The sequence below is a fragment of the Dromiciops gliroides genome, chromosome 1, assembly GCF_019393635.1.
Source record: "Dromiciops gliroides isolate mDroGli1 chromosome 1, mDroGli1.pri, whole genome shotgun sequence".
Lineage (NCBI taxonomy): Eukaryota > Metazoa > Chordata > Mammalia > Microbiotheria > Microbiotheriidae > Dromiciops > Dromiciops gliroides.
Genome location: NC_057861.1, coordinates 638,736,620 through 638,752,380, shown reverse-complemented (window position 1 = coordinate 638,752,380; position 15,761 = coordinate 638,736,620). Strand labels below are relative to the sequence as shown.

General features: G+C 33.7%; 1 protein-coding gene across 3 annotated transcripts in view; it reads left to right on the top strand.

Annotated features, from left to right (window-relative positions):
- Positions 1-15,761, top strand: part of RFX3 (regulatory factor X3) — a 327,432-nt gene that overhangs the window by 207,596 nt on the left and 104,075 nt on the right. For all 3 annotated transcript variants that reach the window (XM_043976081.1, XM_043976079.1, XM_043976080.1), the window contains one exon: positions 8,743-9,001. In XM_043976081.1, coding sequence (XP_043832016.1) covers positions 8,743-9,001 — 259 coding nt within the window. The remainder of the gene's footprint in view (positions 1-8,742; positions 9,002-15,761) is intronic.

The following is a 15,761-nucleotide window of genomic DNA, read 5'->3' as shown; positions in this document are numbered from 1 at the left end:
ACCATTTCCTGTCTGTCATAGTCCTATCTGAAGTAGCTGGGGCTGCTACTTAACCTTGCCTCCCCAACCCAAAGTATGAGTAATTGCACGTCTTTGTGGAGAAAGCAATATTTATCTCCATCCAAGGGATGTAGACCAAGTACATCATCTCTGACTCTAAACTCCTTTGATATTTGTGATGGTACAGTGTCATAGTCTTAGAGTCGGAAGGCCTGGTGTCCAATCTTTGCTTTACCGCTTAACTAGTTGGTATAACTTAAGGCAACTTGCTTTGGCTCTGCCTATTTCTTCTATTAAAAAAAGGAATAGTAGCTAATTTCGCTACTTTGAAAGGGTTATTACAGAGACTGAATAGGGCAGCAGATGCCTCATAACTGATTTCTTCTGCCTCCAAATCAATCTCCCTGCCTTTACTTTCTCTCCTTGCCAGTCCGTCTTGTATACTCTCACCAGACTCATGTACCTAAAACGTTGCTTTCTTCATGTCAGTTCTGTTTCATAATCTACAGTAGATCCCTATTGCCAATCACACAAAATCTAGTTTCTAAATCAGCAAGACAAAATGATGGGATTAGATTAGATTTCCCTAATATGTCACATAAATCCTTTGTAAACTATAATGCTAGGGCAATCTTGACAACAGTACTGCTAGTCATCTTGGTAGCAATGCTGCTGGTAGTACTTATTATGGACTGTCCTCAGAATACCTGAAGAATCATTCTCCCAGGGTTTTGAGAAGCACTATTCAAGTCTCGGTTGGGATCATAGCAAAACAGGATCCATTTTTTTACCCAAATACTTCACCACTGTTTAATTTCTTGTTATTTGCGAGGAAGAGGGAAAAGCAGACAAAAGATAAGGAATATGATTGGCTTGGAAAATATAGCTTCTCTAGACAGAATTTACAATGAGTAAAATAAAATTCCCATTAACTTTCAACATTATTAGTACTTTAATTCAGAAAATCTTCTATAATTTTGAATCATAACTATAGGTCTGACAGGATTCAGCATTTCACCCTACTCCTAAATGTATCACTAAATTTTAAAAAGCTGATCTTTTTTAAAGTCCTTCATAACTTAGCCCCTTCCTTACTTTTCAGTCTTCTCTCATTTTACTACCTTCTATGCCCTTTATAATCCAGAAACATTGGTCTCTTTACCATTCCCTATCAAAAGATATTCCATCTCCTGGGCATTTTCACTGGCTGTTCCCCATACCCGGATTGTTCTCTCTCCTAACATCCACCTCCAGGCTTCCTTGGCTTCCTTTCAATCTCAATTAAAATCCCACCTTCTGCTGCAAGATGTCTTTCCCTATGCCCTTTAATGCTAGGGTCTTCCCTTCTGAGATTACCTCCAATTTATCCTACATAAGTCATGTATGTAACATGGTATTTTGCATGTTGTCTCTCCCATTAGAATATGAACTTCTTGGGATCAAGGATTGTTTTTGCCTTTCTTAGTATCTTTAACATCTTTAACACTGCCTAGTATATAGTGCTTTATAAATGATTGTGTTTACTGACTGACCAACTAAATCTCAGTCATTATATTTTTGTCCAGCTTTCACTGAACCATATCACTGGCATGTTAATTTCTTTTCAGCCCTACTTGTGTTAGTTCAAAACTGGACTACTATATCAGCCACTTAATTGATCTCCTTTACTTCCAGGTTAGTCTAATTGCCATTATTTTCTCTCTTTTCCAATCTATACCCACATACCATTACCAGACTCATCTACCTAAAACATGCTTTCTTCATGACAATTCTCATAATCTACAGTAGATCCCCATAGAGACTCACATAAAATCTAGTTTCTAAATCAGCAAAATGAAAGATTAGATTTATCTTCTGGACCATAAAGTTCATGTAATTGTTAGCACCTAATACAGTGCTCTTGACAATAGTAAGTACTTAATAAATGTTCATTGTATTGAATGAGATACATACTTTATAAAGTTAGAACTTAGCAGTAACACTTTGTCTTGTATCTCTCAAATATGTATTTCTAACATAATGTGTATTATCATTATTCATTCTGGTGTATTTTCTCACTCTACCAGATGGCTAGCTCTGTAGTGACATAGACCATGTCTTCTCTAAATTTCATATTTCCCCTAGCAACTAGTGTAGTCATCTAGTCACAGAGGTGGCTAATGAATATTTGTTATATCGTTGTTGAGGCCAGTGACTGTGTATCCAAATTTGTTGAAATGTCACTTCTCCCAAAGTGGACTAAAGTCCATTTTTACATCCCTGCCCTCTGTTGTAAGGGCTTCTGGACATATGTATATTTTTATGTCTCTCTCCACATACCATTAAACACTAATCTGGGTGGCATAGATTGAAAGCAAAACTTTGTATAATTAATTGTACATATATAGTTTTCTTTAACTCAAATAGTTTTAGACTCTATTTTTATACCACCCATGTACACCATAGCTGACAAGAATGGTGTATTTTTTTCTTCACAAATGGGTTAAATATGAGCTTTAATGTTTTTTCTTTCTATTTTGTTTTTATGAACTAAGGAATTAAATGAAAAGTAATAGTAGGAATACCAAGTTACCTCTGAGAATTTATACCTGCTAAAAACAAGAAATTTAAAGTTATGATTCCCACTCCAAATATACACATATATAAAGGCATGAGAGTAATCACCATATTCAGTAATAAAAGTACTACATGTGAGTAAAGGGAGCCAAGTTATGGTTATTGAGGGAATCATAACTGTGAATGCTTGACTTTTTGTGAGTAGAAATAAATTTCAAACAGTAACTACTACATTGAGAAAGGGTTTAGTTACTTTTTTCTTCCCTTGCATTTAATATACATGCATTTTATAGAAGACATAACAGAAGGAGCACATATGGATATCTATCTACAGTGGATAAAAAAGAAATAGTTCAATAAATGCTTTGACTTCCCTATTTAAGAATTAAGTATCAAATAATGGGAGTTATTTTTAATACAAAATATCAAAATGAGCATCATCCTTATAAAAAAAGTGTTTGTATCCCCAACAGCATCAACCACTAATCCTTAACCAAAATAGGCTCTCAATAAATATTTGTTGATTTGATTATTTTTCTTCACACCATATTGTTGTGGTTGCAGTTAAGGTAAAAGATTGCAGAAACAATTGTGGCTTTTTCATTTAAATCAGGGCATATTGCTACATCAGTAATCTTAACCAGTATTTATGGCTATTCTTTATATGAAGAGTTTATGCAATTTAGGTAATGATGATGATAAAAGAGATTCAATGGAAGTTTCTCTACTTGGTGTATTTCACAAAACAAATGCCTCCCATTGGTCATTATCTACTATCTGCCTTGGAGCATTAAGGAGAAGGGTAGCAGATATAGGAAGGAATAAATACAGAGCTTGAGATCCAGGTGAATAGGGCATGCTAAAATGCCTCTCTCTCTCTCTCTTTCTATATCTATATATATATATCTTTCTATCTATATCTATATCTATATATCTATATATAGATATATGTGTGTGTGTGTGTTTACACACTCTACTTGTACAACTTACTTAAGACTCAAAGTCATATGGCTCTTTCTATGGCTTTTTGTGAAATTGATTCTAGGAACATTCAAGTAGGGTCCAAGTTGCTCCACAACATTTGAGGAAGGAGTCCAAGGAAATAGTCTATAACTAGACCTTTGAGATGCATTGCTTTACAGAACATTAGTTCATACATTTATTTATTTATTCATTTGCTTATCCATTCAATAAATGTTTACTATGTGCCTACAAAGTATTGGAATACTTACAAAGTTAATTAAATCACAGTCATATTTCCTAGCTTGTTTGATATTTTGTCTCATTGTCCAAAGAATTGCTTGAAAAAAATCAGTTTTTTCCTCTATCTAAATATGAAGACAAGAATAACTGAGATACAGACTTACTCTGAAAGAATCACTCTCATCTATTACCCTCATCCCTGTGAATCACCCCTCACATCCCACTGCTTCTCAACAATGGTGGCCTAATGGTAGATCACAATTCTTAAATTGTCTATAAATATTAATGTAGTTATTAGTACTATTAAATGTGAGATCTTTGTCCAGTGATCAATGGGTGGAGAAAACTAACCATATTGATATTCTCACTATAAATAACACCAAATAACAAGGAAGCTAAATGGAAAGATGGGGCACAAGTTGTCCTTGGAGAAGCATTTAAGGAGGGAGGAGATAGGCTTTCATTAGAATTGGTATGCAATAGACATAGTGAGGAGGACCAGGTAAGATTTTTTGTTTGTTTGTTTGTTGTTGTTTTTTGTTTTCTGGTGGGGCAATGAGGGTTAAGTGACTTGCCCAGGGTCACACAGCTAGTAAGTGTCAAGGGTCTGATGTCGGATTTGAACTCAGATCCTCCTGAATCCAGGGCCAGTGCTTTATCCACTGTGCCACCTAGCTGCCCCAGACCAGGTAAGATTTTAAAATGAAATTGAGTATATCTTAACAGACAGAAGATCACAGTTTCCCATGATAGGATTTATTCTGAATCACCCTAGTTGTCTGTACAAAATCAGACTGTTGACTTATGATAGAAAAGAACAAAATTAATTCCAAATCAAAAGAAATGTGGAATGAAATATAAAAAGACCTCAATATGTCCCATTTTAACAAATCTCTGGATGCCTAGAGAAGCAGAAAGCTATAAAAAGTAGGGTGCTGTCAGATTATGGAGGGCCCTATATGTCAGGCAAAATTTTACTAGGTGAGCAATAGGGAACCACTGAAGGGGACTTCAAGACCATATCTATGCATAAACAAGATTAGAACAGCAGAAATATGGAAGGATGGATTGGAACGTGGAACAAGTAGAGGTGGAAAGACCTAACAGGATACTACTGCTATAGTCCAGGTAGGTAGCAAACTAGCATGTCTTTGTGTAGTGTTGGCAGAACTAAAGAAAACAGAATGTATACAAAAGGTGTTATGAAATGGAATTGACAAAGCTTAGTAAATTAGAGGGGGGAGAGAGGGAAGAGTTGATTATAATATCCAGCCCTTTAAACATGGAAATTGTATAACTGGCATTTCTCTTGACAGTGACATTAGAATGATGAGCAAATTTGAGTGGAAATGTAAATGTCTAAATTTGAATCTATTGAGTATGGAATACTACTGGACTTTCTAGTTGAAGATAGACTTATGGAGTTCAGAAGAAAGGCCAAAGGTGAACATAGATATTTAGAAATCTTCTACATAGCAGTAATTGTTGCAGTTGTGGGAATAAATTATATTACTAAAGACAAGAGTGTAGAGAGAAGAAAGAAGGTCAAGGGCAGATCAGTGGGGAATACCCCATTTACAGGTTGGAGAAAGTATAAGTGTATAGAGAAGATAGAAAAATCTGAGGAGCCCAAGAAGTGTACAAGTCTAAAGCCAAAGAAGAAATGTTTTCATCCAGAAAGAAGATTGAATCAATAGTGCAATAGTGTAGAAAAATCCAGGGTGATCAAGATTAAGAAAAAGTAATTTGATTTGGTAAAGTTGGTGCCTAGGTCTAGGGTGTTTTAGGAATAGGAATTCCTATCTTTTCCTAACATATCTAAAAATGTTAATAAGCAGAAAGTGGTATGAGAACTTGAAATGCGTGAGAGAGGTAAGAAAGAATGATTGGGTCTGGAGGAAAGTTGGAACAGAATGGCATCAAGAGTATGGTTAGAGGGATTCACCTTAGTGAAGAATAGGAATGACTCAGTTATCAGAAGGAAGAAAAGAGCACTAATGTTGAGACGTTCTGAGGAACAGAAGAGAAAAGATGAGGGAGCTCATAAGAAATAGCTTCAATCCTAAGGGCACATAATTTAAGTTATGTTCATAAAATATAATAATGAGTAAGTATACTGGGCAAAGTCAGGGTCATTTTCACCCAAGGTGTATGCTACAGCAAGTTGGAATAAAAATAGCTCATCTGCTGAATTCATCCTTCATTCTTTTTTTTTTTTTTTTTTTTTTTTTAGTGAGGCAATTGGGGTTAAGTGACTTGCCCAGGGTCACACAGCTAGTAAGTGTTAAGTGTCTGAGGCCAGATTTGAACTCAGGTACTCCTGACTCCAGGGCCAGTGCTCTATCCACTGCGCCACCTAGCTGCCCCCATCCTTCATTCTTTTTTTTTTTTTTTTTTTTTTTTGGTGAGGCAATTGGGGTTAAGTGACTTGCCCAGGGTCACACAGCTAGTAAGTGTCAAGCTTCTGAGGTCAGATTTGAACTGAGGTCCTCCTGACTCCAGGGCCGGTGCTCTATCCACTGTGCTACCTAGCTGCCCCCATCCTTCATTCTTAAAGAGGACCAATGATATTACAAAGGTTAGCATCCTAACATTTACATGGAATCTAAAAATAGTCATCTGGGGGGAAAGTTACACTGAGTATACATGTTCTTTCCTGTAAATATAAGGCAGAACAATAAAATAATTTCTTTTCAATCATGTTATCTCTTGAAAGGCTTTTCCCCTTCAAGTAAACCATTATAACCATCACAGGAGAAACTTAAAATGAGCAAAGCAAAATCTTTGAAATGGTACAGATTTTAGATAGATATTTAGCTGTTCCTCACAGTAAGGTTCAAAAATAGTGAGTTGGTTTCCATTCAATATGCCAGAAACTGAGTCATTCTCTAAAACAACTGTTTTTAAAACATATAATTTGAACATTTCCACAGAAAATTTTGTCTAGGCAGTAACATGTAACAGGAATATAGTCATCAAGGGCAAGCAGATACAGGATTTCACAATCATCAGTAAATTCATTTATTCGACAAGTATTTTTCAAGCACCTACTTTGTGTAAAACACTGTCAGAAATGTAGATAAATGGCATAGTTCCTTCTTACTCTCCTCATCACCCCCTTCCTCACTAAGGAACTTAATATCTAGCTGGCAAGATAAAATAAATATGCAAAAAATCTCTAATGTATCTGAATGTAAGAGATTGAGAATAAATATATTTAAAAGGTATGAACAACATAGAATAAGAATTTTAAACAAGGAAGGATCCCATCTTGATAAAAATATCCAAGAAGGCTTCCTGTTCTAGAGGAGATTGCATTTGAGCTTGGCCTAAAACAAAGGTGTGGAAGCAAGAAAGTGCATGATGTGGCCCAGGGTAAATGTTAAATGTTCAGGCAGAGCTTTGTAATACTACAACATGCAACCAAGTTGACTACATTTACAGCACCTAAGAGGGCCATCTAACTCATGGCTTTGGCTCTGGATAGGACTATACCTAATGGTTTAATGAGCATCTCATTTTTAAAGCACTTCTTAGCAGAAGATTATGCCATCTCCCTCTGTCACCCATTCCAATGTTTAAAAGCCTTTTCTGTTTATGTATCTGCTATTTGCAATATCCTTGGAAATGAAATTCGAAATTGCTCATGAAATTCAAAATTGCTCATTTCAAAATAAAAGTCACTATCAAATTGATTTCCTGAAAATTGCCCAGCCTTACCCTGGGGGGTGGGAAGAAGGTATTCAGGAACCAAACCTCTCTCCCCAAATTGATAGAGTATCTTCATGCTAAGGAGGGATAGTTAGGTCCCACAGTTTATAAAAAGTTTCAAAACACATTTTCCTTATCTACTTGGTTTTTACCTTTGTATCTTGTTAGAATAAGAATAATCTCTCTCACGCATAGTTATTTCCCCTCAATAGTCTATTATTATGCAGTGAGAGAATCCTAGAACCGGAAAGGGTTTTAGAAATACATAGGACAACCCTTTCATATTACAGGGGAGGAAACTGAGGCCCAGAGAGATGAAACAATGCTGAAAGCCCCTAATTGAATGAGTAGCATAGCCAATCTTTTGACCCCTTGTCCTTTCTATTAAGCCATGCTTTGATTCATGTTATCTTAGCAATACAATTAAGTGGGGCCACTTTCATATTTGGTGGACATGAATTTTAAAGACCCTTGTAAAGTGAACATTCTTTTGTTTAATGGAAGAAAAATGTTATCTGAATGCCTTTTTTAAGTCTCCAGAGAAAGCATACTGATGAGAAGTATGGTATAAGCTATACTTTAAGTGGTATGTTCTCACTTCATTCTCCTCATTAAAGATGGCAGATGTGCTGAGTGCCTTTTCCCTTCCCTGACTTCCAGGTGACATAGGAACAGTTTTTGAACAAGTCATCACTTACTCTCTTATTGGGTGGGAAAAGCAAAACATCTGTACAGTATACAAACAAAAGAGGCTTTTAAAAATTTCATGCATCATGTTTATACATTCATTTTCTTTCAACTGAACTCCAATATTAGACTTTATTAGGCTAAAGGTACTTGTTTTGGATAATTCAGAAAAATACTTCATGAATGATCTAGTACCTTTTCATGTTTAAAATATTCTATAGTTTTCTAAGTGGGAAGAGAAGCAAAATTGTGTTAAATGATTTTTTTTTTGTCATACTAGACTCTGAGGTCTGTGAGAGCGGGGACTGTGCTTTCTTTAAATTTTGTATCTTCTCTAGGTACCTACCACAATGGTACTTTAATAAATGTTTGTAGTAATGCTGAATAAAAGATATAGGAATAGTCTTCATCTAGAGGTCAGACTAAAGAGTGAGACAGAGACACACAGACACATAGAGAGAGAGAGAGAGATAGAAATATGGAGAGAGAGAGAGAGAGAGAGAGAAATATGGATATACCTATTCTTAATTAAGATAGCCGTGAACATAGTCAGTAAATATCTTATTTTTCTTTTTCCTTCCAAAGCCGAACAACAACTTATCCTTACACAGAAACCCAGATGTACAGCCAAAACACTGGAGGGAATTACTTTGATACCCAAGGAAGTTCTGCACAGGTGACTACAGTGGTCTCCTCTCATAGTATGGTGGGCACTGGAGGGATTCAGATGGGTGTTACAGGAGGACAGCTCATTAGCAGCTCTGGAGGAACCTATCTGATTGGCAATTCAATGGAAAATTCTGGTCATTCTGTGACACACACAACTCGGGCCTCCCCAGCAACGGTAAGTACTTTATTTTAAAATATTTTAAATTTATAGTCCTCAGAGTATTTGATGGGTGTTTTTATTTTTTGTATCTTCCTATGTAACCAAAAAGAGGAGGGGGGGGGAATGTTAATCAGTACTTATATTCTCTTCATTGTTAAGCTAATATCTAGAAATTATCATTTTAATCATGATTTTATGAAATAAGATAATTCATAATTTTTATTAGATTTCTAATTTGATAGGAGTTTTTCTTTAAATTCAAGAACAATAAAATTTCATTCAATTCTACTAAAAACATATCTTTATGTTATGCCTGATTTTTAATGACTTTCAGTATATAATAAAATCACAGAGTAAAAAAGAATAATTAAATTAAATATTCTCTTTTCTACCATTGGCAATTAAACTAGGCTTGTCCTTTTAAAAAACAAAAAAGGTATTGTGGCATCAGGCAAAAAAAATTGCCTTTGCCTTGGATAAACTATAATTATAAGACAACATCATTATTTTGAGGAAAACAAATTAACCCATATCTATGGACTTGAAATTTCATTTCTCAAATTTGGAACCAGTTCTGTGCTACAAATTATTTGCTCAATTTTTTATTCCAGCAGCACATTTTTACTGTTTTTTAAAGCAATTTCAACCCCAAATCTCACAATCAGCCTTCAGTTCATCTTCCCAGATTTAAAGCAACACAAAGGGGAAAAATGTCCAGGATCAAGTAGCATGATTTTTGGAATTCCATGGCCAAGGTAGAAAAGGAGATAATTATCTCATTTGGTGCTTGAATTCTGATCTTTCTCTTACCAGTGTGGATCAGTGTATACTTGTACTATGAAGGAAAAATAATTTTGAGGAAAATATTAATCTAATTAATTTTTATATTATTAAATGGGATTTATTAAAGATTTTTATTATGCCCTTTGTATGTGTACATGAGGACTATATATGTAACCAATTTTATGTTATCAGTTAGGGATCATGACTTATTCCATGGGCTGGCATTTTCTTTATTCATTACATTTTTCAAAATCCATTTTTTAAAGTGTTACCTTTTTAATTTGTTGAAAGCTTCACTGTTCTGAGTGAAAATTATTTATAATGACTTTTATTTTTGTTTCAGTAGAATGGTCTTCAAATACATAAATTTTTCTTCCCCCAAATACCTGTTTTTATCTCTAGTCAAATATAGTACTTGTGAGTTTTTATGTTGCTCTGGTTTATAATTTATGCATTAGAAATGCAAGATCATTTTTGCCATTAACAAGCTGTGAGGTCTTGTATTAATCCCTTAACCTTGTTGACCTGAATTTTCTTCGTTTTTCAAAACCGAGAGGCTTGGATTAGAACAGTGTTCTTGCTTCCATGCAATGTGAGAGGGTGGGTGTTCTGTGAGAAAATTTTCATGTTTGCAATATTCTCCCCTCTAAACTTTTAAATATGGAATTTTGTATATCTCAAAATGTAGATTGGGTATAGCAGCTCTTTAGTATAAAAATTGGCTTACTTTATTCTGCTCTAAAATGGCCCCGACCCCTTTTATTCTCAGAATCATTCCTGGGCCCTACTCCTCCCAAAATAGCATTTATGAGTTCTGTTGTTATATTTTAAGCTTCAAAGTTGTCTCTAGCCAAATTAGTTTGGGAAATGCTAGACAAGATGATATATAAAGTCCCTTCCTTCTATAATAGTCTATAATTCTAATAAAAGAGATGTATGAAAAAAATGATAAGAAATCCTAAACTAAAAAATTACTACATCTTTCAAAAAAGATGTGCCAGGAAAAGTTATAGGACAGTCCCTCTTACTTCATTTGTGCCAAAGCCAAAACAGAAGATGATTTTCAGGAGCACACACTGACTTTCTCATCTGTTTTCGCACACGAATCTCCTTAGCCTACAGTATCTAATGTCCTAATGTTGCTCTCCAGTTGTCCAAGATCATTGCAACTTTAGAAACCCTACAATGGATCATCCAGGTCTGATGGCCTTTTCTCTTGAAGTACCTCTAGTATGACTGTCCCTTTGCCTGCCCCCAACTCCCAGTTCTTCAGGCTTCTAGATGTTAGGAAATTATCTTACTAAAGCAGTTCACACTAAGGAATGAAGAATTAATAGACCTGACCAACTTAAAACCATTTGCTAATATTATAGAAGAATAGATTTTTAACCCAAGTGAAATCCTAACTAGTGAAATGTGTCAGGAAGATATTTTTTGAATATATGTCCTCCTTGTATCCTTTGGCAGCTATTATTCCCCCACACATTGGTCATTCAAGAAAAATTGACATTCATAGTTTAAAAAGCTCCACTGAGAATATTAATATGAAATTTTTCATTAGAAGTGGAAAAAAAATTGATTCATTTTAGGACTGAGCTGTAAGGGCCAGTTTCAAATAAAATGTAAGGATATACCATAGAGAATTTATAACCATTTGTACACATAGATAACAAATTTACTTTTATCACTAATTTGATTGGTTGACAGTTGTTTTTTTAAATGCTGAGAAATTTTTCATTGAATCAATGTATTATATCAACAAATTAACTCACTCAGGGCTTCTTTGTTTTGGGTTTTTAGCATTGTAAAGAAACAGTCTGAGTTTCTTAGGGTAGATGTACTCAGTGTCAATACGCTAAATTTAATTTTACTATCTTTATAAAGATATAAATTTTAGCTCTTCATATAAGTAATGGAAGATAATCATGCCCACTTAAAATAGCACAAATGATGAATGCTTTTATTAGAATATTATAAAAAAATAAATTAAATCCTAATTAATAATAACAATGACATTACATGGAAAACAATCAAACTCAGTATGCAAGAGTAAATATCCACATTAATTGTAACATACAAGAACTTATATATGGATATTTTATTTTATGCTGAAGAAAGAAATCCAATGTTATATCGTCAAATTGTTTTTGTTGTTTTGTGTGTGTATGTTTGTATGTGTATGTCCTTTATAACAAAAAAAAATGGAAGGAGGGAGGAAAAGAATAAGTGAAAAGTTGTATTTCATATAGAACAATCTAAAGGAAACTATTGAGCTGCAGCCACTTTAAAACTAGAATATTTATCTAAAATATGGATTTTCTGGTGTTTTATGGCGTTATCCTGCATTTATTAACTCAATTTATATTTGAACTCAACTGCCTTCCCTCCTTATACAAAACATCTTTATCTGTTTGATCCTGCAGTGAAATTATAATTCTCAGTTTACAACATTATATCTGTTGACATTATAAATATAATAGCATAACAAAGTTTAAATACTATAAAACCTGCTAAGGGAAGCCAGTGGCCATTATTTTTTAAAATGACATTCTTGATAGCTGACCTTCTGTGGGATTTTTTGATAGTAGATCATTTAAAATCTAAAATACTTCAGCATTTTCTGTAGGTACCACTTTATCAATGCTTCCTGAGAAAAGTTTCATGTATATTTAATTCATTGCAGAATCAAATAAAAATTTCTGAAAAAGCTAAAGTGTATAAGTACCCTTGGCAGATTTGTAGGCAAATGCTATGATCACACTTATAAAACGAATTAACTAGACTAGGTTCAATTTCTTTGGCTATCTTTTGTTGTTCAATCTATCTCTAAGCATGCTTAATGTGGGCGCAGCTTGGTGGTGCAGTGGATAGAGTTCTAGGCCTGGAGTCAGGAAGACTTTTCTGTCTGAGTTAAAATGTGACCTCAGACACTTACTAGCTGTATGACCTTGGGCAAGTCACTTAAGCTCATTTGCCTCAGTTTCCTCATCTGTGAAATGAGCTGGAGAAGGAAATAGTTTGCCATTTCCAAATGGCAAACTATGGACCCCAAATGGAGTCACAGAGTTGGATATGACTGAACAAGAACAACAAAATGCTTAATGTGGATAAAAAAAATCTATTAGAATTTGGTCAATTCTAGAATTTGTGTCCTGAGTGGATACAGCATATGTTTACAGAGGCAAAGTGAAGCAGATAGTTGGCTAATCCAATGTATACAGTTGAACCTTATAATCCTAGGAGCAAAATCAGAATGTCCTTTTCCTGTTTACTAACTAGATTTAAAAAAATTATTTGGATAATTGCTTTGATTTTCCACTTCACTTTTCTTGTGTCAATACTGGTACAGCTTTGTTTAAATGCAGTAGTAAAGGGTTTCTTGAATAACATCCCAAAAAGAAAATCCATTGTATTTGGGGGGGGGGTGGGGAGTTGTGGGGAAGAAACCTTCTAAAATTGAAGATGCTATCTTGAAAACATATTTAGCATTGGAAATGTCTTTACCTACTCCAGTATTCAGAACATGATCATATTTGTGGTCCTGTGGTCCTGTGGGAGCATGAGAGTCAAGTGAGTTACAACTAATGTTTCTAAATGGTAACTTTTTTTTTTTACCTTGAAGCACATTTCACTTCAGTTTTACAATTTTAAATGCAAAAAAAAATCATTTTAAGTTATTTTTTTTTTACTATTTCTTCATAGTCCATCAGGCATTTCATCTTTGTGTTATATGCTCTCTAAATGCTAAATTCTTGAAGTGCATTCAGAATGCTGGCTATATGCAAACAGTACAGTCTGCTTATGTCATCCTTTGTTTGGGAGAGGGGAAACAGATCACTAAAAATTGAGTTGTTTTTGGTTAATGCAACAGCAGAGAGCAAACTTTAGTTGGAAAGATTTTCTGGTAATACTCAAAAATGGTCCATATACTTTTACCCACTGTGTTCTTTTAGGTCATTTGCTGATAAGATAATGAAGACATATAAAGAAACTTGCAAACTTAACAAGGCTCCAACTGTAGAAGAAGCAAGGATATAAACCTCTTATTTATTTGCCATAATGAATATATCTAAAAGTCATTTCATATGCTTAATTGTTAGCTAGGAAATTTGGGAAAAGTTATATAACTTTTTATTGGGCCCTTAGTAAATGTATTTAATCAAATATAATTTAATTTGTAATTTTTATAGTATTAAATCATTTCACACTATCACAAATTGATACTGATTCCATTTGTTTTTATTATCTTACTAATACTTCACCTAAGAAGTTAAAACTGGCTACAACCATGAATGAGTTAGACCTAATTGTAATTGTGACTTCCATTCTGACTCATCATCACAACATCTTGATTCATTTGTAGAATCTAAGGATTTGTTGATCTTTGTCATGTTTCTTTATGATAAGATACAGCACACTCTTTTTAGGTTTTTGTAATAAACTTATCTGAGAATTGAAGCTATTTTTTTATTTACTGGTAATTTATAATTATAAAAACTTTATTTTGTTTGCTGTACCATACATAGCTATTGGCATCATTCGGATTTATTTATTCCCACAAAATAATATTGTTTCATAACAATATTCATAATTTTATGGAAATTGTTTTATCCTTTACAATTTTATAAAATACCTTCTCAAAATGAACTATTAAAGTTATTTTTATACCTTTATACTTTTATATATTTCTAAGAGGAATGAGATTTAACTCTTAATAATTATCTAAGGTATCAGAGGGAAAATATATCACAGTTATGTTATTTATATCACTGCCTTTGCTCCTATAGCATTACATTTTTTTCATTTATTAGAAAAAAATTGAACTTCATTTTAAACTATTAGAATTGGTTTTTTTTCATATGTGGGATAAAGATAACCTCGGATTTTATAATCCATGTAAATGTAAAGACATTATAGAATTGCAGAAATTCCTGACTTTTAACTGATAAGATCTATAAGCAGAAATTGTATGGTTAAGGTTATAAAAATGTTCTATTCCTAGAGTTTTATATTCTTTAGAATTCTAAGTATGCTATGAATTAAAGACAGTTAGAAAATGACCTTGGCTAATCTTGACTTTCAGTAGAGGAATAGAATTAATCAATTCCCCATTAAATTGGTCTGTAAATTTTTAAAACAAAGGAGAATATTTTCACTTAAACTAAAATCACAATTATGAACTCCTGTTATAAAATTATTGAGATCGCTCATTCCCACCTTATAGGTCATCTAGATTACAAAAGAAAGTAATATCCATAGATAATTTCCTAATAAAATCATGAAGATTTAACTTTCAGCTTCTATTTTTCCCACTTTTAAGCCAACTTTTAGATTCAATTCTTATATTGCATATGTTGTGGATTTTGAAGAGTTACTAATTGCTTTTCCAGACATAAAGACAAAATATAATACAAAATGTATTGACTGAAAATGGAAGCTAACTACTGACTACTTAGTAACATAAGAGATAAAACTATTCACCCAACAAACTCCATTTTCTACCTCCTCCCCTGGCTCATGCCTTGTGAGAAAATGGCGCAAAAGAAACCACAGTGCATCTGCCCAATTATCTGTTCTTAATATGAAAGAAAATTTATCTCTGCCCCTATAGTTATCAACTCATACATTGAAGCATGAGATTTGATTACCACTTTCACAGTATGCATAACAACAATTGTGATCATTGCCCACAAAATTATGCAGCTTCTTTTAAGATATAACTATAGCATTTGATTATAAGTGTTGGTGGCAATAGATTTCATAGGTTGTGAGTTTCACATTCTAAATATAGACTATAATATTTTCATGTGTTTGTTTTAAATTTACTTACCTTTAGTTTTGTTGGCTTTTCCTTCTGTCTTATAAGGGATGACTTACCAATTTTAATCATGCCTTCAAAATCCTAGGCAAGGTGTTGACTTTTGCAAAATAAAGTAATACTTGTCTTTTGGTTTTTTTTGTTTGGTGAGGCAGGGAGGGTTAAGTGACTTTC